This window comes from Chenopodium album, chromosome 10 (assembly GCF_948465745.1).
Source record: "Chenopodium album chromosome 10, dcCheAlbu1.1, whole genome shotgun sequence".
NCBI lineage: Eukaryota > Viridiplantae > Streptophyta > Magnoliopsida > Caryophyllales > Amaranthaceae > Chenopodium > Chenopodium album.
In genome coordinates, this window is record NC_137843.1 from 45,615,679 (window position 1) to 45,643,026 (window position 27,348).

The 27,348-nt window shown below is 35.0% G+C and overlaps 1 protein-coding gene and 1 pseudogene across 1 annotated transcript; one reads left to right on the forward strand and one right to left on the reverse strand.

The window, feature by feature from the left end:
• Positions 1–892: 892 nt before the first annotated feature.
• LOC145562471 (alpha-mannosidase At3g26720-like) lies at positions 893–26,632 on the reverse strand. The gene is made up of 29 exons (XM_081622766.1): positions 26,284–26,632; positions 20,874–20,957; positions 20,660–20,748; positions 20,328–20,502; positions 18,575–18,694; positions 17,994–18,077; positions 17,798–17,869; positions 16,589–16,702; positions 16,339–16,439; positions 16,160–16,253; positions 15,894–16,061; positions 15,748–15,822; positions 14,720–14,785; positions 14,571–14,627; positions 13,833–14,049; positions 13,606–13,739; positions 13,095–13,163; positions 11,939–11,998; positions 11,751–11,822; positions 11,535–11,582; positions 11,335–11,454; positions 11,036–11,101; positions 6,279–6,387; positions 5,195–5,283; positions 2,788–2,898; positions 2,605–2,700; positions 2,481–2,528; positions 1,471–1,539; positions 893–1,378 (listed from the first exon to the last, which is right to left on the reverse strand). The coding sequence occupies exons 1-29, from the start codon at positions 26,491–26,493 to the stop codon at positions 1,160–1,162; spliced, it is 3,036 nt and encodes a 1,011-aa protein (XP_081478892.1). The 5' UTR covers positions 26,494–26,632; the 3' UTR covers positions 893–1,159.
• On the forward strand, positions 7,380–8,792 carry LOC145563979 (uncharacterized; annotated as a pseudogene).
• Positions 26,633–27,348: the final 716 nt, after the last annotated feature.

Sequence of the window (27,348 nt, forward strand, 5' to 3'; positions counted from 1 at the left end):
GTTTGGCTGAAGTTGCATGATTTCAGACACTAGTCAGTCAAATACAGGAGTAACAACAAGCTAGCTGCTAAGTACTATGGTCCATTTAGGATCACTGCAAAAATTGGCAAGGTTGCTTATCAGTTACAACTACCTGATCATGCCAAAATTCACAATATTTTTCATGTGTCACAGTTGAAAGGGTTTACAGGACCTTTGCATGTTGTTGCTATGATTCCTGAGTGGAATGAAGCATCTGGTTCTTCCCCTCATACACCAACTGCTATCCTTGACACTAAGTTGGTTTCGTCTGCACATTAGACTATAGAGTTCTTTCTGGTTCATTGGGCAAATCAGCCAGCTCATGAAACTACTTGCATTGCTCGAGTTGATTTTGAAGCTTAGTTTCCTGGATTCATTCCTAATTAGGCCTTGAGGTAAAGTCTTTTTAAAGGGGGAAGGTATGATATAGGCATAGTATCACAATTTGTTAAAGTTTGTTAGTTTTGCCGAGAAAAGTAGTTTAACTATTTTGCCTATTTTTGTCTTTTTGCTTAAGTTTGTTACGGTTTTGCTGTAAGAGAAAATGCGTGGTTGTAATGCAATTAGCTAGCTACTTAAGTTGTTGTAATGATTCCTCATGCATTAATGATGAACATAACAACTTCTCTCTCTTCTTTCTCCTTTTCTCTCTCTAAAATCCCTCTGTATCCTCTTCTTCTCTTATCTCCTATCTACTGCAATTTTCTAGGTAACTACTTCCCCCTTATCATTTGCATAAAGTTATTTTCCAAAAAAGTTGTTTCCTGTTGAAACAAACAAAAATTTAATCAGAATATACAAATCAACAATTTGAAATTTTGACCTGAACAATATGCGACACTTAATAAAAAAAAAAATTGTGCCTATAATGTCTTTGGTAAATTATAGTGCCCAAATAGAACTATGAAGTTATTGAAGTGTAGAAACGCCTTACTCCTGCCTACATATACAATGTTAAAAAAAAAATTGTAATTGCTAACATCAAGGATATTATGTCACTAACGGAAAGGTGTAAAGATATTTAGTTAATTCAGAGCCCATATATACACAAACAAGTACACAACATGTCCAAGCTCAGCCAGCATTTCAGAATAAAGAGACATGAGCTAGTTCCTGGATGAATCGGCAGAAAGTACAGTTAAGCACCAAACATTTTGATGTATTCTAAATCTACTAAGAAGGTCCTAATTTCCATAGGTGCAAGTTCCACCACCAGCTCCACGGGATCAACAGGACCTCCCCTCGACACCTTTGTCTCTTTTCCTGACGAATCTTCTACTTTCCATGCTAACCTCTTCTTCTCCATTTCAGCTCTTCCTTGATTAGCAGATAGATTCGTCTCTGTCACCTTAATGATCTGCCAAGAGAAGCAACAAAAACTCCATAAAATAATGCTTTTATGAAACAAAATATTTACAGTATCTGATGGTCTAAACTCTGATTTCTTACATTCTTGTTTGGGAAGAGATTCATGAGTTCTACATGAGCTATCACTGACAAGTCTTTGTCTTCTCCGATCTTTGGATGCAAAAGGTATCCAAAAAGAGCAGATTAAGCCAAGATACAGATGCAGAACTGAGTGCATAAAGCAGCATATGCAAAAATAGCAGGAAAGCAAAAGAAAAGGAAGCCGCAACTATAGAGGTGGAGGTTGGTTAGGAAGGTACAGAAACATTTCAAGGGCCCAAATACTTCTACAATTAGTGACACTACATTAATCCATCCAGGTAACCAGCTTTTCTGCCACCGCTGCCAGTAATATCAACTTTTAAAAAATCATATAAATGAGCTGACATAAGTTTTCGTCTTAACATTTTCTTCCCCTTTTAGTCAATTGTCAATTGATAATTTGCTAATACTAATATTATATCGTATATGAGGTTCACAAGTGATGTTACAAGCATTCATATTAGCACTTACTGATATCAAGAGGGAGAAATAATAGCAATTCAGAGGTAGAATTTTCGAAATATAACTGCACATATGGAGATCCCCTAATAGGTATATTCTGTGAGTCCTATCTTTTCCATAGGAGCAGGGACTCCGTTCTCAAGGGTAAAAGGGGTAAAGGGTTAGGGAGGGAAGGGTAGTTTACAACGGGTTTGAACATGCCTGAGGGTGCCCCCACGACAGGACTTGGGCAGGGTCCATTATATTACGATCCAATATAAATCAGAGAGAATAAATAAGGCTCAGGACCAATTATGATGAAAACCATCTCTATGTCCCAGAGAAAGAGTATCCACAAACCCTGGTCTCAAAAGATGCTTCAGATGTACCACCTAACTAAAAGGGGCACTAGTGCACTACGCTACCATTAAGATCTACAGATATCCACTATATCAAGTTATCAACATAAATTCCATAAATAATATACTTCATAAATAATATTAAACATATATAAATATATAGCAAATTGACATTTCAATCTCCATGAGAAAATCAAGAGAAGTTGAAACCTCGTAAAGATGTGCTAACCGAAGGAGTACTTTCCCATTGTCAAGCTCCTGAATGATAAAGGAGATTAGGCCAGTTCATCACTCAACTTCATAATACAACTTTTCAATACATCCTACCACTTACCTGAAGAGTGATTATAGCAACATTATCAGGAAGGCTGTATGAAGAAGCTAGTCCAGTAAAGGTCGGTACATGGGAGCTCATCCAGTCATCCCCATCCTATAAAAAGAGGAAAAGAATACATTCACATCGTCTAAGAAACGAGTTAAGTAGATTCAAGTACTTTCTATGGTAATGGTTTTTTACCTGTTCTGTAAAAGCCAAGATGAGTGGAGAGTATATCTCCTGGCTCAAACTTCGACGCCATTTTGCCCCCTCTCCAATGGGATCAATTTTCAAAAAATATTTTCCCTTAATCTGCAAAATGGGGCTTAGCAAATTGAGAATGCAGGCTGACCGAGGGTGATGAGTAAAAGCTAAAGATAGGCACAGATCGGTATTCTTATATAATGGTTCTCAGATGAAGATAACACCTTTTTTTTTTGGATAGTTAAGAACTGCCCTACTGCCCCAAAACCTCTCATAGGTCAATTGGCCCAGGTTAGCGTTTACACACTAAGAGTAAGTGACCATGAAAGTGCCCTTGTGGGAATTGAACCTCCAACCTCAAGGTTGAAAAGTCCTTTCCTTGGAATCCTTACCATTAGGCGAACACTTGGTAGGTAATGAAGGTAGCTATATAGGTCACTTGTCAAAAACGGTAATAACATCAGTTGTGGCATCCCATCTTAGGTGGTAAACGGTGGATCAAAGTGGGTTCACGTTGGTCGAATTATTTGAATAGGGTCAAATTGGCCCAGCTTTACATTGTTGGGGTTTAATACAGGTCAATGCTATCTCGTTTAGGTCAGCATTCAATTAATTTTTAATGTATATAATTTTCCTTTTTATATATTTCCTTTTTATATAATGACTTTTGCACATGGATCACCAGCTTCACCGATCCATATAAATGTGTTTCTGCATTAGAATTCCGAAATCTAAGTGTAGGGGACCCTGCTCGTTTGGTCAAACCAAGTCCCTCAGGCGGTCAAGCCAATCAATTGTTTAGAGAGAGTGGAGTAAATTAATTAAAGTTTCTGGCCGTGTTGGGCCACATTAGGGTTTCTCTTAATGCATGCTGTACACGATTCTAAAATATTTCAGTTTAGGATTTATTCCAAGGACATTTTGATAAGTTTGGTATTTTACAGAGTTGGGCCCACAAAGGGGGCCGAACATTAGCCCCACAACGTGGGAGTTTGGCGGAAAAATGATTTTTTTTTACCACCAAGTCATGAAGTGTGCACGTTACGAGGTCGTGCCCAATTAGTGATTGAGCGCTAGCCCCTGGGTGCTTAGCGAGCGAGGCTTGGTGCGCGCTAGGGCACTGGGCGAACGTTGCTGCCCCATGCGTGGGTGCTTGGCGAGCAAGGCTCGCCTGGGAGAATGCTGCCAACCCCATTTGTGTGTGCTAGGCAAGGCCTGGTGCATGCTCAAGGGCGAACGCTCCAAGACTTCGCTCGCCTAGCACCCACGTATGGGGCTACCAGCAAGTGCACCAGGCCTCACTCGCGTAGCACAACGTTCGCCAGTGCCCTAGCGCGCAACTTGCCTCACTCGCCAAGCACCCAAGCATGGGGCTGGGAACGCTAGCTCGCTACTTAGGCAAGACCTCGTAACGTACACGCTTATTCACGACTTAGTCAAAAAACATTTTTTCGCCAAACTCCCGAGTCATGGAGGACGTCTCACGAATTTTTCGTGGAGCTAATGTTCGGGCCCCCACTGTGGGCCCAACTCTATAAAATACCGAAATTAACAGAATGCCCTTAGAATAAATCCTAAACAGGGGATATTCCATAATTGTGTACGACACGCATCCTGGGAAACCCTAATGCGGCCCAACAGTGCCTAACACGGCTTAAAACCCTAATCAGTCAGTTCTCCTCTATAAATATTGGTCAACACAAATCAGCTGGGTGATTAATTTTCTCCACTCACTCTCTACAAACATTCTCTCTCTAAACGATTGACTGAGTTGACCATCGGAGGGGCTTTCTCGGGAACACCCTGAGGCAATTGATTCTCTCTGTTGCATAAACAATATGAATAAATTATCTATCCTAACCAAATACAATTATTCAATAAATGCTTTTAATTGCGTGGGAGGTTAATTTTTAATGCCTTCTCATGGGGATTCCATTGAAAATGTAGCTAAAGCTTTTCTTTCTAGTTAAATGATTCTTAAATATCATATAATTAGCAACAGTTGAAAAATGATATCGCATCAATAAAAACATGGGCAAGTTTAATCCTTGATCTTTTCAGCTTTCACTGAGGTTCAACCTTCAACCGTACACATGTTCAACACTGCATTAGGTACATTAATATTTGAATCACTGTTGCCCTGTTGAGGTTGGTTTCCTGGAACCTTTCTGATAGGGTCATATTAGTTCAACTTATGTTGTCATTTTTGGGTTGAAATTGGGGCAGTTATTTGGATTAGATGATAGATCAGGTATGAGTTCGTTTCACCATGTTGCTATAAAAATAAGTCATGGTAATTTATGGTTCACTAAAATAAATCAAGACATATTGCACACCAGTGCATGTGGTGCAGCACACAAAAGTGTTAACATGAACAAGGACACTTAATTCCTAAGAAGCATACCGTTAAGCCTCTACAATCATCAAGAGCACAAACTGTTTCATTAAGAACCTCCCCAACACCTCTAGCATCATCATGAAGCAGCCTCCTATCAAACAGGAACTTGTTACAAGATGAATCAACAATTTGCAATACTTTTAAGTCACAGGAGACCAAACTCACTATTTGAGAAATTTGACATACCGATGCAGCATTAACTAGACCAATTCAAGATGAGGTTCCATGGTGTATGCTGTTCGCAGATGATATCGTTTTGGTGGATGAGACTAAGGATGGGGTTAATGTCAAGTTGGAGCAATGGAGGCAAAGGTTGGAATCTAGAGGGTTTAAGCTAAGTCGGAGTAAGACTGAATATTTGGTATGTCGTTTTGGCACTCAGAGGGGGACAAGCAATGAAGTGGTGAGTTTGGATGGAAAGGATTTGACCATGAGTGAATGTTTTAAGTACCTAGGGTCGATCATCCAGAAGAATGGTGACATTGATCAAGACGTGACCCACAGGATTAAGTCAGGGTGGCTTAAATGGAGAGCGGCCACGGGAGTGCTATGCGACCGCAGCATTCCCTTAAAGTTGAAGGGAAAATTCTACAGGACTGCCATAAGACCAGTGTTGCTCTATGGTACAGAATGTTGGGCTTCTAAGAAAGAGCATATTAAAAAGATGGAGGTTACGGAAATGCGCATGTTAAGGTGGATGTGTGGAAACACTTTAAGAGATAGAATCAGAAATGAGGTTATTCGCAAGAAAGTAGGTGTGGCGGGCATTGTAGATAAATTAAGGGAAAATCGTCTGCGTTGGTTTGGACATGTAAGACGGAGACCCGAGGGTGCACCGGTGCGAAGAGTGGAAGAGTGGGACCATGGAGGGATTAAACGAGGAAGAGGGAGACCAAAGATGACTTGGTTGGAAGGAGTGAGGAAGGATATGAAGTGCATGGATTTACGTGAGGATGAAGTTTTGGATCGTAAGGGATGGAGGAGAAAGATTTATGTTGATGACTACACGGAATAATCAAATTTGGTTCATGTTAGCCGACCCCACTTTTGGGATTAAGGCTTTGATTGATTGATTGATTGATTGATTGATGCAGCATTAATTCTATCTGACCATCCACTATGCTGGACCCTCCAATTGAACGGTCAACAAGCACAGAAAGTTCTTTGTTTTCATCTTCTACGTATATTCCAAGATTTATCTGCAAAAGAAGAATGATCAAAATATTGTCAAAGAGATAAGCAAGCACATTCACTTTCTGTATGATGTCCTAATGTAGAGAGCGAAACAACTGAAATGCATTCAGGTTGTCAGGGATATAGCATATGCTTTTGTTTAACAATAAATACTAGCCAAAAAAACACTAACATTTTACCAGCAACAACTGGCTACATTAAATGATTTAAGACGAAGAGTGCATACCATGTTTCTTGTCATCTATAAAACCATAGTAAGGGGCCGTTTGGTTGGGGGTACTAATCAAAGGGAAAGGGAATAGACAGGCCAATTCCCTTTGTTGTTGTTTGTTTGTCACTTTCTATCATTCCCTTTACCCATTTTTATTTTTGAGTTTACCCAAATATGTTCCACACTCATTCCCCACCCCCCCCCCCCTCCCAAAGACTTTTCCATTCCCATTCCCTACTACATTACCCATCACTTTCTCTCTCCTCTCAAACCCTAAAATCCCCAATAGCCGTCACCTGTGACCTCCGGCCACCACGGCAACCTTGTACACCGGCGACGATATCCAAGCGGTTCCGACAAGGTACGACCACCGGCGACCCTAATAATCATGTTATTGTTCTTATTTTCACGTTTATCTACCTTAATCATGTCTTTTTTTGTTTTGTTTTATTCATGAATTGTTGTGGAATTTATACTTTATTCCTAACTTTTGAGGAATTTGTCACATTATCGACCACCGGCGACCCTAAATAATTGTTGTTCATGTTTTATTCTCTGTTTCGTTTTGAAGGGTTTCATGAATGTTTTTTTTGTTTTTTTTTTTTTTTTTTGTTGGGAATGATGAAATCAGTTGTTATTTGTTGATTTTTTTTTTCCTTGAATGAATGCTAATTTGATGTTTATATATAATAATGTTCATGTATATGTATATATTTGTTTAGCTTGAGATTTTTATATATCTTAAGTATAAATGATGTGGTGGTGTTGATGTTCTTTTCTACAGAAATGGCTCGAATTGGTACTTCTCTGAAAAGAAAGAGAAATTGGGACTTTATTCAGTTCATTGTGTTGTGTTGCTACATTTGATGTTTACTCAATGAGAAAAACTATATACAATTCCCATTATCTTAAGCTAGATAAAAAAAAAAAAAAAAAAAAAAAAAAAAAAAAAAAAAAAAAAAATAGAAGAAAAAGGAGATTGTACAACTTGAATAGAATGATTAGAGAAAGTGACACTTTGTGTAGGAACTATCTTCGTATAAATCGGTACACATTTGGTGTACTTTTAGAGATGGTTAGAAATATTGGTAGATTAAATGAAACAAGAAACACATGTTTGGAAGAGATGGTTGCAGGCTTCTTATACACATTAGCTCACCATAAGAAAAATAGAATGATAGGTGCTCATTTTTATAGAAGTGGTGAAACTATTAGTAGACAATTTCATGCTTGTTTATTAGCAATCTTTAAGTTACATGGTATTCTTCTTAAGAAACCAACTCCAATACAAGAGGACTGCAACGATTAAAGGTGGAAATATTTCAAGGTAAATTAAAAAACCAACACTTTAATTTGAGATAAAATAGAGAGACTATTACATAATTTAAAGTAATATTGTTTGTTTTGTAGAACTCATTAGGTGCCCTTGATGGTACAATGATTCTAGTTAATGTTCCTTGTGAAGACCGATCCAAATATCACACTAGAAAAGGTACCCTTGCTATGAATGTACTAGGAGTTTGCTCACCTGAGATGGAATTTATATATGTCTTACCTGGTTGGGAGGGATCGGCACTTGATGGTCGGATTCTTCGAGATGTTATTTCTAGGCCTAATGGGTTGAAAGTTTCAAAAGGTAATTTGATTGACGTAGTAGACTTTATTTGAGATTTACTTAGTAAGAGAGTAATTTTTATTTATTTTTAAATTTGTCAATTTACTTAGTGTGATGGAGGATATACTAATGGAGAAAGATTCCTTGCACCATATAGAGGGCATCTTTATCATCTTAGAGAATGGAATAATTGCCCCCAACAACCTCAAACCGCCGAAGAATATTTCAACTTAAGGCATGCAAAAGCTAGAAATGTGATTGAGAGATGCTTTGGGTTACTCAAGGGAAGATGGGGAATTCTTAGAAGTCCTTGGTTTAGTTTACAAATACATGGTCGAATTGTGCTTGCTTGTGCCTTATTACATAACTAGGTAAAAAGATACATGCATGTAGAATTTGATGATGATGACTTGTTTGAGGAAAGTGATAGTGATGATTACGATGATGGTGATGCTAATGATGAAGATGATGTGGAGTACATAACCTCCATTGCTGTAACCGATCCATGGACTAATTTTCGAAATACAATGGCCCAAAATATGTTCAATGATTGGAGGGCTAGACACCGCATACTTACTTTGTGATATTATTGTTTTTTATTAAAAAAAAAATTGTTTCTTATATTTGAACTTGAGACTTGTATGTTTATTTAAATTTGTTGTTGTTTTTTTATATTAAGTCATGGATGTAGTATTGGACTTATAATAATTTCCTTTATTTGCTTGTATTGAATATTGTCTTGGTTAATTTCATTTTTATACGTATGCAATGTTGTTTTTGCATATTAATATGGTTCAAATGTTATAGTGGGATGAATAATAGTAGTGCAAGTGGAGGTGAAAGGGGAAAAAACAAACGATTTTGGACTGCTGAAGAAGATAAAGTTCTTGTAGAAGCATTGTCAGAGCTAGCTGTTGATCTCATTGGAAGTGTGATAATGGATTCAGAAGCGGCTACATGGTTCGCTTAGAGGAGGTCATAGGTAAGGCTCTTCCTAGTTGTGGGTTGAAGGCTACGCCACATATTGATTCTCGACTTAAGACACTTGGAGCCAAGTTTAGGGCTATTTTTGTAATGTTAAATACAAGTGGATTCGTTTGGGATGATGGAAAAAAAATGGTTTCTGTGGACCGGGTTGTTTATGACGAGTTTTGTAAGGTATGATAACCTTTTTTAAGGTCATTTTAATTATGTTTGAGATACCTGATGATGATGTATATTTGATCATTTTGAGCATTTTTGTGTTTTTCAGAAACATCCGAGCTGCAAAAACTTGTATTGAGTTTCATTTCCGCACTTTCATGAACTCATGAATGTTTATGGTAAGGATTATGCTACTGGAAAAACCAGCTAAAAATTTTGTTGAGGCAATCAACAATTTGCAAACTGTTGCCCCTCCACAGGTTACACTCGATTAAAGTGATGATGAGGGAGTTGCTGTTAGTGGTAATGTAACTCAAACTATTACTTCTCCTCCTTCAAAAAAGAGCAAGATTGAAAAAACTTCCAAAAGAAGTAAGAGAGGAAATGGTGGTGCTAGAGTTTCTAATGAGTTGGCTAGCTTACAAGCATTTATGAAAGACATGAATGTTCATCTTTCCACTATGGCAAATGTGATGGCATGCACTGATGATCGAGAGCAGCGTGCGGATGAAAGAGAGCAAAAATTATTTGAAAAGAGAGAGCAAGTGCTAGAGGAACTACTTTCTTTCAATTTAGAAGGTGTCACTCCTACCCAAGTTTTTGAAGTGGCTAACATTCTAACCACACAACCAAACAAGCTCATGATATTTTCAAAGTGTTCCGACGCTTTGAAAAGTGCTTATATTAAGAGTCTTCTTAGAGGAGGAAGTGGAAATGGTAATGCTTAAATCTTATGTTGTGGTTTAATGTATGGTTTTGAATTAGGTGTTATTCATAAGCTACTACTTTTGGCATGAACTTTATCTAGAAAGGACTTTTGGCAAAGACTTGGTTGAATGTCCATCTTATTAGAACACTTTCGGTATGAACTTTTACTAGGAACAAGTACTTTGCATTGGTATTATTTTCACCAGTATTTGGATTTGTAATCAATGGAGCTAGAAAGATGTTATTTGGAGTTATGTTTTTTGACTTTTTTTTTCATATTACAGGAAAATATGATACAGTTGACGGTATTTTTTATAATAAAATTAAAAAAAAAAAAAAAAAGGTTCTTCAAGTTTCATTTCATGAAGAATCAGGTTTATCAAATAATAACAAGTTATTTTGGAAAAAAAAAAAAAAAAGAATTAAAAAACTCAAAATTTGATTCCTTGGCTTGAACCAAACAGTCACAAAGGGAATCAATGAGCAGTTCATTCCGTTTCCGGGACACAACCAACGACTACGCTACATCAGGGGAATCCATTCCTTTCTCCTTCATTCCCTTTCTTCATTCCATTTCGATTCCCCTATGTGAACCAAACGGCCCCTAAGGGTTTTTTACAAAATGTTTCCATGAGACTTACAAGCACATGAGTTATTTTATTCAAATTTCATGACATTAATTTCGAAAAAAGAATTATAACAAATCAATTAAATGATCCACTTCAACACTAGGAGAGTAGGAGCATAAACACTTCAAAAACATCCAACTTTACTGGGAGCAAAAAGAAAGCCACTAGCACAAGCCAATCAGACTCTACTCCAACATTAAGTAAAGTTAAGCATATAAAAAAAATTGTAACCAACCCAAGAGTTAATATCACTATAAATAAAATATTTAAAGAAGAAACATTTAGAAAAATAAAGAACTTGTTGCAACAAAGACCTTTGAGTGAACAAATTTAGGAGCATGACATACTGGGTAATAGTTTCCTGCAATTAGCTGGCTGACTTCGAGGTCCCAATCTGTCCTATGATCACGAATCTGAAATAATAATCAGTTTTTCAAATCTGGCACCTCAACTTTGTTAAAAGTCATGGTCATGCAAAAATCTAACAAGTTTGAACAAAATGAAGTCATTCCCAATATATACTTAACTGTGAGGTGGAAAGAGAAATGAAAGGTAACAGACGAATCATCATCTTTTACAACACTGCTGGGGTTAAACATAATAGAAATACATAAATAAGAATTCCTTTTGCTAAGTATTAACTCACCCTCTTTATGAAATCACGGCCATTAGAATCAGTGTAGAAAGTTCTATTCGTTTTCATGGTCGTTTTGATCTGGGTAATAATTTCTTTCCCTGCTCCATCATCAATGGGTATGGGTCCAATCTAAACAAATAAATACCAAGTATGAGCTTTAGGATCAGTTGTAATTTGTCTTATATGAAGATATAATACCAGGAACTAACCGTGAACTCTATTTCAGCATGTTCTTTATCCTTGTATACCCTAGTTACCTGCACAAGGAAGCCGCAATTTCTCATGGCATACATTTCCACTTTCTTTTTTCTCTGCTCTATAATAAAAGCACTGGTGTAAAAACTGCGGGAGACAATTCATTTTTAACTACTGGATATAAGTACAATAGTTATCTATGTTCTTTAATCTTTTTTCATGGATAGTACCTGATGTATCCATGAAGTAAGTTGTTGATGAACCTCATCAAGTAGTGGGCCTTTCATTACAGTCAATGAATCCTGGAACAAGTGGAAAGTACTTTGTGATCTTTAGCTAAATAGGAGCTTTAAAATTATTGAAATTGCACTTTGCAGCAGCAGTAGGTAAGCATAATGTTAGAAAAAAAGATTAATACCTCTCCTTCACTTTTAATGGAGAAAGTGCCATTTGGGCGAAAAACATAAGCACCAGACGCCTAAAACAACAATAAAAGAAAAGAAAAAAAGTAAGTTACCAAAACTATGAAAGCTCTTCACACACTCTGCTCCATTATAACCAAAGTGAACGATTTAAAAAATATACTACCTCCCGCACACATTATATGCAACTTTAGAGCTCTCACGGAACCCAAGGCAAAATTTCATAATAGTTAATTAATGAATAAAATAGTATGTAATTAAGGGTAGGAGAGAGAATGGAGATAATTAACCACCACCAATAACAGCAGTCACCCCACTAGGCTACCACCATAGCCAAACCGCAGCCTCCTCCGCACCACCTCCACTCACCCCTGAACCACCGCAAAACTAACCCGAAACCACCACAACTCACCCAAAACCACCGCAAAAACCACCCTACTCACCCCAAACCACCACTGAACCAACCCAAAACCAACCCGAAACCACCCTGAACCAACCCGAAACCACCCTGAACCCACACCACCACTAACCCGACCTAGTCCCGTCGAACCCACCCCGAAAACCCCCAAAACCAGTCGAAACGTTCCACTACTAACCCCGATCTACTCCAACCTACCCTAAAAACCTCATAAACCACCCAATACAAGCCCAACCACCCCTACTTCATCAAATCTTCAAGAGAAGTAGAGAGAGGGAATCTGATTCTTGCGCCAGAGAGAGAACGAAAGCGCCAGGAAGAGAGAAAATGAGAGCGCGCGCGATGTTGAAGGTGGTGGTGGCCGGTGACATTGAAGGTGGTGGTCGGAGGAGTTGTGAAAGATGAATGGATGGAAGATGAATGGATGGAAGTTGATTGTTGATTGAATTTTGTTTTGGGTGAATTGAATTTGGTGAGAAGAATTATGTTAATTAAGTTAAATTATTATTTAATGAATCCTGATTTAGTTGTTTAATTGTGTTTATGATATTTTGAGTAAGGGTATTTGAGGGATTTCATTAAAAAAAATTACTAAAAAAGGAAAGAATAGGAAAGTTGCATCTAATGTGAAATTTCCGTTTTTGCCAAAAGTTGCATATAATATGTCCCGGAGGTAGTATAAAAAAAATAATAAAAAAATGAAACGGAGAAATAAAACTTATACTTATGGTTACCTGAGTATCTTCATCAGTTCCACTGAATCCAGTGTAATAACTATAGGACTGTTCAACAGCTGCACTAACCTTCATCAACAAGGGCAGAGTAAAAGGTTAATAAAAGTGGTGCATGTGTACGTTATGCTTTTCTTTAGATAACTAGCTAAGCCTGTTTAGTGAAAAGCAATATGATAGCAGAAGTTTTTCAATGAGAACCTTTTCGACCATGTTAAACCAACTATGTGCAGACTTGATTTGAAACTTATCAATCATGATACTATAGTAAAATTCACATCATTATAGGCATTCTGTACATTCGCTAATAATATATATATATGTGAAAATTGTAACAATACGAGTACATATCTGAGGGTCTGACTTCAATACAATTATAAAAAAAAAAAAACCAAGCAAGATAATAGTGACTAACAACAGAACTCTTTGCCCGTGGGTACACTACAAAGACACTAAACAGGCAAACCAAAATAAACACCAGATAGGGAAATCATTGGAGCAGAACACAACTTACTGAGTTTCTGCCATTAATATACTGAGAAAGTTTCCCTCCAGCATAAAGCAACCTCAAATTTCCTTGTCCAACTTCTATAGTTTTATTTATATTTCCTTGAATGGAGAATGCTGATGACATTATTGACCTTGCACCTATGTTATGATTTCAGAGCAAAAAGATAGTATTTGCCTCAGAAACACATTAATTACTGACATGAAGACATGCTATTAAAGAAACTGGCTAACCTTCATGTGCACTGGACACAATATAGGTGCTGAAACCAAGGGGAGGCACGGATACTGCAAAAGCAAGCCAGTGGTTGATGGCATTTTCTGAGGATTTACCAAGATATGCTTTCACATTATCATTTCTAAGACTGAGTGAGGAATTAGTCAAAGGTATTAGCTGAGATTCTACTTTCTTTCCTTCAAAATCCCGAACTATGACCTTGTCAATAGTTACCTACAGAAAGCATATTCGTAGTCAATTTAAGTGCAATGAAAATCCAAACCACTGAAAAAAAATATAAATCCCTTCAATTTTAGATAATAGTCCACATTTAATTCACAGTTACTTTCAAGAAATTGAATTAATATTCCAAAATTAGCCTACACTTTTCAAGCTTTGACATCTCTACCACAGTGCCCCACCAATATAATCTCTCTTTGGAATTTTTAGGTATCCTTATGAGTAATATGGGAGTTATGGAAAAGTACAAGGTTAAAGTTCCTAAATTTAGGAAGTGACCTATTTATTTTGAGATGAACTAATAAGACATGCGGCCTAAATATCAGGAGTGGAGGTATAGAGAGAATACAGCTAATTATATAAAGATTTTAATGTTTTGGTGACAGAATATGTGCACTACAATTATCCAATAGTTTCAAGGAAATAAGAATCAAAGACAGAAATGACATTTCAATTTGTATGCATGCATTCAGGGTAGAAGAAGAGGCAAGTCAGTGAAGAAACGAAATACTAACTGGAATTCGTATCACTTCCTCTCTGTTCCATCCAAGAGAGTTGTACACAACAACTACCTGGACAGAGAATAGAAAACATATTACATAAACCCAAAATAATTGTCAACGATAAAAATGAGTTCAACAAACAGAAAGATATCAGTTTTTACCAAACTTTTCTCACTGGACAAGAGAGTTTCGGATGGTGGGCAATAGCTTATGTTAAGAAGAGGACACTGTAGACATACCACAAAAACATAATTAGAACAAATTAACTTGTTGTTATCAGGCAGGATCAGCATACATGGGATACAGTTAGCTTCAGTAATGCATGCAGCTTTTGGTAAGTATTTTATAGCAGTACAGCTTTTTTCCTTCTTTTTTTTTTTTTTTTGATAAATATTCCAGTACTCTATCATGTTTAGTAGCACTACGCCAAAACATCAAAATTAATTTATGCCATAAAAGCCCTATAACAGTAATTTTTACAAGTCAACAGTCTTAATACACTGTAAGCCTGTTGTAGTTCAAGGTATAAATATACAGAACCTCAGGTAGAGGCTGATGAGAGTATGAGACAGACCTCTCAAGATCATTGTATTCTTGAACCTCTTTTCTGCTTATTGCTTGTTGTATCTAAATATCAGAATCATTCTTATTCCTCCAGCATTCTAAAATATCCTACATAAACATCATCCCTCCCCCCATTTACACAGCCTACTCAACTTATACAGCATTAACTTCTTACAATTATTTCTTACATCTTCAATGTGAAAATTGACACTATAAACCAAGTTTAAGCAAACAAATCCAAATCCAAAATTCAAAAGTGATTAACTACATGAAAATTGGAAATATTGCTCTGAATGAATCCAATACAGTTTGTGACAAGAATTTATCAAACATAACAACAATAGCCTGGTAACAGTTCCATCAAACTATTCACACACCATAATAGAGGTGTATGAAAACTGAATTTGGGAAAAAAATATATATGTGTCTTATTTACAGAGGGAAAAGAATCAAAGTAAAAGTTATCATAGGAAGCTTGATGGTTTAATGAAGTTTCTTTTGTTCAATGGCTCAATGCATGACTTCGAGGCCTTTATTACAACATGAAATTCTGAATAATAAAAGCAACAAAGACACTGACTGGTTTGAGGCATAAAAGCATATGGACAGCAGGTTACGCTGTTACCTGTTGAAAGCTCGTTTCAGTTTTTCCATTCTTATTGATCATAGAATTGAGTGAAGCCGAAACCAGTTTCTCAGCCTGTAGATGATAATAATTTGAATAAAGTTTAACTATAAGGAAAAATGAGAAGCCGTGAAAAGAAACCGCACCTCTACATAGCCCATATGCAACCGCTTTGTATAATCGGCAGCTACATGCTGTCTTTGTGTACCAGTAACTGCATCATGATGTTGAGCGATTGCCAAAGCATTAGCCAATATTTCTGTTTTGGAGAGTGAACCGTTCCTTCCATTAAGAAATTCCATTTGTCTCGCTGCCTGATAGCAAACAAAAAATTTGGGGCAATACTCAAACATCATGCACGTAAGGCCCTCAGCCCCTCATCAAAAGATGAAAAAGGCACTATGTGTCTTACCAAGTAGTAACCACTCATCGCTCTGACATATCCTTTAAATGCCGGCCTACTTGTGAAGTAGCCTGTCCAGTATGCATTAACACGATCTGCATAGCTGAACAATCACATCATGTTGTTTTAGTACACTACATGGATGAGATTGATTCAGCCAACTACCACCCAGAAACTCAAAAACTCACGGGAAAAAATCATCAGTTTTGACAGGCCATGACTCATTCATTTCATATTTTACATTTGTGTAAATTGATGGTGTTGAGTATAATGCATTGACACGCCCATCCTACATCCAATTTTTAAAAATTATACCAAAGTAAATACAACATTTGTAGCAGATATAAGCGAAAAGATGAATAAAATGCTCGATGCAAATCCACCGAGCTAACACTAGATCTTGCCTTTATAGGTAGAATACAAATACGAAGTATATACCAAATTAACATAATGGATAAATTTGTCCATCTGTCTAAACCAGGAATTGGCATACTGATATCTAAAATCTTCACCCATGGTCCACATGATATGTTCTGTCCTAGTCACATTAGCCTGTATGAAATAGGAAAATAATAGTAAGTTATCTCATTGATTGCTCAACATTATACTAATGCACAGTACAATACTATACTGTAGAAAATACAGCTTTGCGTGTTAGCATTTGATCAGGCCCCAATAATGATGGTAAGAGAATAATTGCTATTAGAATATGAGAATTAACAAGAAATCAAAGGGTGTAAGTGCCACAATTGATGAAGACCTCATGAAAAAGTACATTTGCCCAACAAATTATGCACATTCAATTAGTCTAGCAATTTTTTCTCCTCCTTTATTAAAGTATGCTAAGCATCAGATTCTTTTCTTTCAAATGAAGAAATAGTTTAATTAAATGTTAAGCAGCGGATATGGCTTAAGGACCAGCAGCTCTTTACCAAAACTAAAAACAGCTAATAAAACAATTGTGATACAAAATTGTCCAAACACCCCCAACCATATCTTAAGCAAAGCCAAGAACATAACTTAATCACATCAAACAATTAGAAGCTACAGTTTTCTAAAACATTTTCCTTTGCAGCACTAAAAGACGCTTCATTTTAATAAGAACTCTTTCAATTTTGAAGAAAAACAGAGCACCAAGCCAGTACATTACCCATGAACACAAAGAATCTAAGGCTTGTTAACATTTTTGGTTGAGATCTCTTAAAAATTAAAGACTTGAGATCTCTTGAAAATCAAAGACATGTTGATCCTTCACACAGAGGAGAGCGCCCCCAAACTCAGAATTCCCCCTCCAAACCCTTCATCCCAACAAAGTCAGATACAAATCATCTTGAGTCCTATCTACCCTTATTGTTGTCACATCACCAGTTTAAAGTTAGTTATTTAATATTATTGAAGAATGAGGATGATGTGGAACAAAAGAATCCTATTGCCATTTGACCAGCTAAATATCAGGCAGAAACAATTGGTCCCTTATGCTTTAGAAGACTATATACAACTTTATTGGCAAGACCTGCCTTCAATTCATCATCAAAGTTACTTATAATGAGAAGGTACAATGACGAACTGGACGAACTCAGTTAAAAGAAAGCTTTGCGATAGAATGAATATTCATGAGAGCACTTTAACACATTTTCATAGTCTTACCTGTGATAAGGCTGCAGCAACAAAGTCATTGACTCGCTCTTGGACATTATAGTCAAATAGTAGTGGATCATCCTTCAACCAAAAAAAAATGTATGAAGAAGACTTTGAGTGCATCTAAGTAACCTTTGAACTACAGTCTAGAAAGTTGGTTAGAAAATTCCAAAAAAAACAATTAAGTTACTGTAAGTTTACATACCTGAATAGGAGTGGACACATCATTTACTTCAAATTGAAATCCATCAGGGGGGTTATAATGTCTAGGAAATATACCAGTGAAGATCTGCAAGTGAGTTGGCAAGGTTCACCATTCAAGAAAGGAAAAGAACCAAGCAAAAGGAGATAACAAAAATAATGTGGAAGGAAAAATCTACATTTGCAAGTCGTAGTTTGCAGCTAAAGATGAAAGTCAAGAAACATCAGTATACCTTTTTTCTTTTTTTTTTCTTTTCCAAGAATCAAAGTTTCTACAAATGTTACTGGCCTCAATTTGAAGTTTTGAACTAATATTTGTAGTAAAGTAAACTTGATAATCCCTATCTGAAAATATTGGATATGAACTAAGCTTAAGTTATTAGCTTTATCTTTACTTGATTTTGTTTAAACTTTATTCAACGTGAAAAGAAAAAGGTCTTACACGAACCTTTATATATTAAAGTTGACAGCTAAAGAGAGTTAATTCAAAGAAATTTGGTTTCCCAAAGCTTGATCATAGTTTTGAAATAGATTGAAAATGAAATATTACAAGGATAATAAACAAGCCCTTAGTTGCTCATGTACCTGTGAGGTAGAACCAAGTGTCCTAGAACCACGCCATACTACCTCAAGAGCCTTCTCATCTTTTCTTTTTGCTCTATCTTGGTAATCAATGCGAGCAAAGTAGAGTGAATCAAATCCTAACTGCAAATATAGAAATCATAATAACAAATTCTTTTACCAAAAAAAAAGGAAAAAAAAAAAAAGCTAAACTTAATGAGTGCACAGATGCAAAAGTAGATACTTGAAATGACACCAGAGAGGTGAATCCATCAAGGGTACTTGGTGCCACATGCCCCGCAGTAAAAGAAAGAAAATACTATTAAAAATCCAGCTTGAAACATAGTTCTATTATAAACATTAAATCAGTCAGCCATATGCACATACAACCATAACAGAATTTTCTGCAGTGTTTGAGGTTGGAAGTCAAAGTACCTCAGCATCATTTTTTGTCAGGAGCCCAAATCCAACATCCTCTTTTGCTCTACTTCTTTCTTTTAGAGAGCAGCAAGCTCCTATTTTTTTTTTCTTTTTATTATCTACACCCAATTTTAATCTCATACTATACACTTTTAACAATTAATAAATTATAATATAATTAAAGTAGATTTATAATGTGTATGCTAATATAAATTTTAGATTTGTGGCTGTCAAATTTAAAGATTCATATTATTAAATGAATTGATTGGTTGATACAAGTATATGTTTTTGGCTTATTGTATATTTGTTATGTTTGTCTTTAGGTTAGTTTAAAGCCTCTCCGGAATTGAATTCCTAGATCCACCTCCAATGTCTTAGTCATTCCATATATACAATGCTCCTAGATATATTCGGTGAATATCTCAACCAAAAGGACCTTGTTTGCCCACATGTAATCACTTCCACGTTAACTTAATAAGAACTTTTGAAGTAGAGAGAAACCACACATCACAAGCTGCCCCAAAGTAACATATTAGGCTTAAAACAGCCAAGACTCTATCACTGAAAATAGACAAGCAATTAAACTACAAAAATTCACTGAAAGACAACCCTTGAAAATTAAACTATATGCATTCTTGAGCTGGGTAAAGATGTTAAGGTCAATTAGATAAAAAATAAAAAATTATGAAGCAATATTGCAATAAGAAATAGATTGTGTATAGCTTGTATAGAATTCAAAATACAAGAATAATTTAAGTTTTTAAGGTATGTATAGGGGAGGCATCTGGGGATACATGAGAAGATCACTTGAGATGATAGCGAGGTAGACTTATGATTATATAAAAAGTAATGATCAGGAAAGACTCAAATGTCAAGCACACCAAGAATATTGCCTGTGATAAAACAATGGTGACCTATGATGATCTAGCGAGCCTCCAGGTATTTAGAAAGTATGGTTTCACTCCACACACAACTATTTCCCCTCACTTTACTTGACCTTAAGTGTTGTCTTTTTAGAAAATTCCTAGACTCAATTGTTTCTTCCCATCATGGCTTTAAAAGGTTACTGACTTTCACTTTTTGGCTTTTCTCTCTACCTCTTCCTTCACGATACAATGCTATTTAGATCTTCTTTGATAAACATTTTTTGTCAATCTTGACTAGTGAGAATTTAGGATGAGCAGATTTTGACCTTGTTAGACCTAATCAAAGGCATGACTATGCTGGATGAATGCTGCTCTGATTGTTGACACTAGTAATGTTTTCTTGTGGAAAATTCAGTTTACAACAGAGCACAGAATGCAACAGGAGAATACATGCAAGTTATAAACAAACAAAACATAAAATACATAAATACCTCAGCACCAAGTAAGTAAGCCTGAACAGCCGAATGTCCAAACGGATCAATCTGCCAGCCAACTCGTGGCATCTGACCAAATTCATTCTTAATAAATTGATGGCCCAAAGTTGTCTGATCAATGAGGTCAATGTAATGAGTAGTTGCCTCATCATGCATGCACATTCCCCCGTTTCTATATCAACCCAAAAACTATTATGAGAAAACAACTCAAAATAGGCAAAGAAACAAGAAGAGTAGTCTGAGTAGAAAACTACTCCAAAATGAAATTGCGAAATTTATAGGACTTCATAATAAAAAATGAAAACAATCAGTTGAAGAATAGTACGTACATAAACTCTAGTTGACCTGAATTGACCAACTCCTTGACCTTCACCTTAAGCTTTGGACTCTGTTGTCTCCACCATCGCTGAAAGAATGCCTAAACAATGCCCCGGCCCCCAAACACAAAGTAAAAACTTGAAAATCATGATCTCACATCATCAAATTAAAGTGATATTTGATCAAATTATAGGAAAGATATAAAAGTTCTTGAATTCTTATTACCATTTCAACATAGATGAACTTGCGATTCTTATCTTCCAGTAAAGATGAAACCACTGAATCCAGCACGTTTTGCACACAGGCTCCCTAATCCAATCAAATCCATCGTACAATTCACCTCATTATACTAAAATATATATGTCCAGCACGTACATTTATCTGATATCTATGTTCTACGTTTTTACTGTACTCTCTCATTTTCTAAAAGTTTTTTTTCCCTGTTTTAACAATGCACATTTGCCAATGCACATAGTTGATTATCAATATGTCTAATTACAAAACATTCATATTCTTATAGCATTCATTGATGATCAAACAAGACCCCTCTTGACTATATTTTATTACATATGATTGTGAATAGTGTCAAGTTTAAAATTGGAACAAAAGAAAACAGAGGGAGTAATCACTTTTCGAGTATAACTCGAATGCGTGACATGGACTAGTGTACCACTCCAAATGACTGTACCAACTAAGCTATTTGACGCATAGTGTTCACATAAATCATCTATTTCATGATGTATTGCTTACTAATACACAAATTCAACCATATCTCCAATTCTCAATAAGTAAAAATTATCAAAAGCTTATCTTTTGAGCATGCACATTAAGACAAATCCAACATACTACTCCATATGTATTTTTTTTGGAATAAATCATCATAGATATAGTTAAAGATGAAAGTAAAGTCTGTGAAACATTTAAGATGAAATAATGTCGTTGCGTTTTACTATCATGATCTCAACTCGTACTTTTTAATTATTTTGTTTTCACATCCCTTACTTTTTAAATAAAATATTACTTTTTTATAAATAATTTTTAATTCCCCAACAAACCTAACATATAAATTCAATATAAGTTACATACATATATTTGAAAAGCTTTTGTTATTTAGGCCCCGTTTGGTTTGATGTAAAACACTTTCAATGAAAAATTAGTTTTCTTTGATAACAAATTTTCAAGGTAAACCAAAATTGCAAATTAGTTTGGTTCCATCAAAAAAAGTACTACGTAATAGAGAAATTAAAAATAGGGTGGAAATGTGAGGATGGAGGAGAGGAAAGTAAAAAAGTAGGTAAAAAAATGGCATCCTTTGTTTTATAAAGGAAAATGTTTTCCACCATTAAGAATATAATTTTCCACCATTGGAAAAATTGTTTTTCACCCCTTCACAAACAAAACAAAGGAAAATGAGAAAAAATGGAAAATCATTTTCCATGAAAATATTTTACATCAAACCAAAGGAGGCCTTAAATTTTGCCAATCCTGAATGAACATTTTTCGTATTTTTTTATTACCGTTATCAATATGTAAAAAATTAAATTTTGTTGTTTGAAAAGTAAAAATAGAGATGAACCTAACATGATACTATTTTCTTTTTACAATTTTTTGTTAAAATCAGCAAGGCTGGCTAAGGACCTGTGCAAACAGGCCCTTAGCACAGGGCCCCCAAATTCGGAGGGCCCATATTTGCGGAGTCCAAGTCTTAAGTTAAATAAAAAAATAATAAAAATAAAAAAAAGTCAACAATACTCACGTGAAAGAAAAAGCTCCATTTACTCCATTTGTCTAGATTCATCATCTCTTTCCTTCGTAAATTGCTCCATCAAGATAGCCCCAACTTCCCAAAATTTCTGAAATTTTCTTTAATCTTCCTTTCTTTGATTCTTTGAATCCTTCCTATTTTGTCATTTAATTTTATTGTTTTACCCTCAAATTTTGCCTTCAATCAATTCAAACCCTTAATTTTTGTTCATCAAGAATTTTCCAACGGGTAGTATGAAGAATTTTTTCTCAAATCTTGAATTTCTCTCAATGGAGAAATTAATTTCGAGTATTCCACAATTAAACCCCTTAATCTTCGTTTATCAAACGGTTAAATTTTTTATCCCTTATAAATTTCATTTCAATCTTCTGTCTTTTTCAATTAACTGTGTTCATACATTCGTACTCAAATTACATTTAACTATTTAAAAAAAAAAAAAAAAAAATCAATTAAGAATCATATACCATAGTAAAAATAATTCATCGAGTACAAGGGGTTAACAAGAAGATCAGAGCCAAGGGAATTGGTTGCGGCAAATCGTGAAATCGGCAATCCAGTTTTACTTGTGGCCTTGCGGCTGTGCGAGTTCGCCGAGTTGCTGTCCTTGCAGACTTGTAGCATTTGAATTATCAAATATCAATGGCAAGTGGATTATGTCAGGTTGTTTCTATCCTTTTGCAATTTAAATTATTAGATTAATTGTATAATTTATTGTGTTTTTTAGGTGAGTTTTTGATTGTTTGATTGTTTGTTTAATTGTTTGATTGTTTGTTTAATTAGTATTTAGTAAGTACTGTTAAAATTTTATTTTTAGATTTTAATTATGCCTCCTAAAAGAAAGTATGTCTCTGGTCATGATAAACGTATGAAAAAGAAAAAAATTGAAGAGTTAACTCAATCTCAAAGAGGCGCCCTTCACAAATTTCTAATAAAAGAACCACAATTTCTGTTGAAAATCAAGATGTTGATGATGTTAATGCTGAAATTCCTGATAATGTTGATGATGTTAATGCTAAAATTCCTGAGAATCTTAATAGTGTTGCTTTTGATGTGCCCACTGAAAATGATAATGTGGATGAAAATGACAATTTGAATAATTTGTTGGATGATGATGAAGAGCATGATATGGATGAAAATGGTAATAATAATGAAGAGCAACCAACCTAATTTGATTACTCTTTTGATATATTTGATCCAAGAAATTGGGATGCTCTTGAATCGAAAATGATTGATTTAGTAGTGATGAAAGGCCCTAAAAGAGACCATTCTATTGTAAAGGGTCCTAAAGATAAATTTTCTAGACGCTTTACGGCTAATTTATATACTAGAGTTTTATCTAATGGAGAGAAATGTGATAGAGATTGTTTATTCAAAAGAACTTGATAGAGTATTTTGTTTTTGTTGTAAAATTTTCAAAAGAGGAATTGGTAGAGGTCAATTAACTAATGGTGATTTTAGTGATTGGGCACATATAGGTGAGAGACTTAAAGAGCATGAAACCGGTATTGAACATGTTAAGAATATGGCAGCTTGGTATGAGTTGCGTTTAAGGCTAAAAAAGAATGAAACTATTGATAAAACGGCTCAAAGACTAATTGAGAAGGAAAAGGATCACTGGAAAAATGTTTTAAAAAGAATTGTTTCAATTGTGAAATTCCTTGCTAAACATAGTTTGGCCTTTCATGGTTCTAACGAGAAATTATATCAAAATAGCAATGGCAATTTTTTGGGCTTGATTGAAATGTTAGCAGAGTTTGATCCGATTATCCAAGAGCATGTTAGACGTATTACAAATGATGATTTACACTTTCATTATCTTGGGCATAACATCCAAAACGAGTTAATACTTTTGCTTGCTTCTGCAATTAAAAATGAAATCTTAAAAAAAATCAAACGAGCAAAGTATTTCTCTGTTATACTTGATTGTACTCCTGATATTAGTCACCAAGAGCAAATGTCTTTAATAATAAGATATGTGGATGTCTCTAAATAGTCTGTTAGTGTTGAAGAATCTTTTTTAGGATTCTTAAATGTGAATGATACAACTGGTCAGGGACTTTTTGATGTTTTACAAAAAGAATTGAAAAATCTTGGTCTTGACATATTTGATGTACGAGGACAAGGATATGACAATGGGTCAAATATGAAAGGAAAAAATCAAGGTGTACAACAGAAACTTTTAGATATAAATCCAAGAGCCTTTTATACTCCTTGTGGTTGTCATAGTCTTAATTTAACATTGTGTGATATGGCTTACTCTTGTAATAAAGCTAAGGATTTTTTTGGAGTTATACAACGCATATATACAATTTTTGCTAATTCTACTAAGAGATGGCAAATTTTGAAAGATAATGTAAAAGTGTTAACTCCGAAATCATTGTCATCCACTCGTTGGGAGAGTCGTATAGATAGTGTCAAAGCTATAAAATGTCAAATGTCAGATTTTAGAGAAGCTTTACTTGAAGTGTCAAACAATGATCTTGATTCTAAACTAAGTAGTGAAGCTAAATCCTTGGCAACAAATGAGCTAGGTGATTTTGAGTTTTTAATGTCAATAATTATATGGTTTGAGATATTGTCTGCAATTAATATGGTTAGCAAGCTTTTGCAATCAAATGATATGGTTATTGATGTTGCTATGGAAAAAATAAAGGAGTTGATTTCATATTTTGAAAAGTACAGAGATACTGGATTTTATAGTGCCTTGGATGATGCTAAAGAAATTGCTATCGAATTGAATATCGATCCAATATTTCCTCAAAGGCGTGTTATTCGAAGAAAAAAATAATTTGATGAGAATTTAGATACCCCTTCAGTTGAGTTATCAGGGGAAGAATCTTTTAGAGTAAACTATTTTTTTATCCTTGTTAATCAGACTATTGTTTCTCTTAATAAAAGATTTGAGCAATATCAAGAGTATGAAAGTATATTTGGTTTCATGTTTACTTCTGAAAAGTTAGAATCATTAGATGATGCATCTTTGAAGTCATGTTGTAGTCATTTTGAGCAAGCATTAAGACATAATGGGCAATCTGATATTGATGGAAATGAACTCTATGTGGAATTTAAGTTATTAAGAGATATTTTTCCATCAATGCCAACAAAAAAAATGGGAGCTATCGATATATTAAAATTTTTATATGATGTAGATTGTTTTCCGAATGCTAATATTGCTTATAGGATCTTATTGACTATTCCTCTGACAGTTCTGCAGAAAGAAGTTTTTCAAAATTGAAGTTGTTGAAATCTTACTTGCGGTCTACCATGTTACAAGAACGACTTAATGGATTGGCGTTGATAGCAATTGAAAATGATCTTTTGGAGAAGGTGAAATATGAAGATATGGTTGATGAATTTGCTTCAAAAAATGCTAGAAGAATAGCTCTGTTTAAATAGTTTGATCTTTTAATAATTAAGATTGTATTTTGATATTAATCATGTTATTTACAATTTAAATAAAGTACTTTGTGTTTTTTGGCTTCGATTTAAAATGTTGTTATACGATAATTTCGTTAAAAAAAATTTATTAGGGCCCAATTTCTAAGTTTAGAACAGGGCCCTCAAAATGATTAAGACGGCCCTGAAAATCAGGGATGGTATAGTGTGAGTAGTGTAGATTCTGAAGTGTTTCAACTTTCATGTAAAAAATCAGAGGAACTAGTTGATTTAAACCATATTCTACAGTTCTACACCGACATCAAGTGACAAAAGAACCCAAATTGATAGGTCTAAGTAACAAAATTCCATATGTAATTCATTTATACCAAAATTAAGGACAAGATAATCATTCAAATATATATATATATATATATATATATATATATGTATGTATAAAAAGAAAGAGTGAAAAGAAAGAGAAAGAGAAAGAACCCTGATAGAATTGTTGGCACCAACATAGTACTGATCAACAGTCTTCAACCAACCAACATCATCATGAGTATGAGGAACCAAATGAACATTAATTTTACCCGCAACAATTTTTCCCGAGTTATTATATGCTATATATTCTGATTTTACACCCAACAAAAACAGCAGGAAAATGCCCATTAAAATGGTGCTTAAACTAGTGGAAATCGCCATTGGTAAAACTCAAAAAAGTAGAAAATTTGTGGTGGGTTTTGTGTAGAAAGACACCCAGACTTGGGTGAATTTATGAGGAGAAGAAGAGAATTAAGAGAGGAAATTATAGTGGAGCTGACATGATTTTGTTTGAGCAAAGAAGAATGATGGTGTGATTGTTTAATTGTTTTAAAATTCAAACTGTCTTTTTTGTGTCACGGTTTCTGGTCACTTCATCGGCAAGCTATGTGGCGTTTTCTGCTTAATTGAGTGGAAAATGACCCAGGATGAAGTGACGATAGCTTTGTCCATAGTCCATTTGTTCACTTTAAAAAGGTAAATTGTCAAAAATAACACGACCTTTCATTCAGTCTTTCAAAAATGAAACAATCTTTAGATTATCTCAAATAATACGACCTTTGACACATATCTTTCATAAATAGAACGTGACATGTTGATAACTTGTTTAAGAGGTTACCTATTTCACGTGTCAAAGTTTCAGTGGTCAACTAGCTTAAGGCCCGTGCCATGCTCGATAAGTCTAATTTTTTTTAAGAAAATTAATTATATCCAACCAGTAAAATTTGATAATACATACAAATCAAATATATAAAAATTATAATGTTATAATATATATATAAATAGGCAAAGCAAAATGGATTTTTTAGGCTTGTTTACATTTATTGAACTAAGCTAAACTGAACTGAACTGAACTAAACTGATTGGAGCTAAACTGAACTGATTGGAGCTGAACTGAACTGAACTGAGTTGAAATAAATATTTTATGAGAGAGGGAAATTAGAAGCTGAATTGAACTGAACTGAAATTAAGCTGAAATGAACAGGCCCTTAGTCTGCCCGAACTCGAGAATTTTCA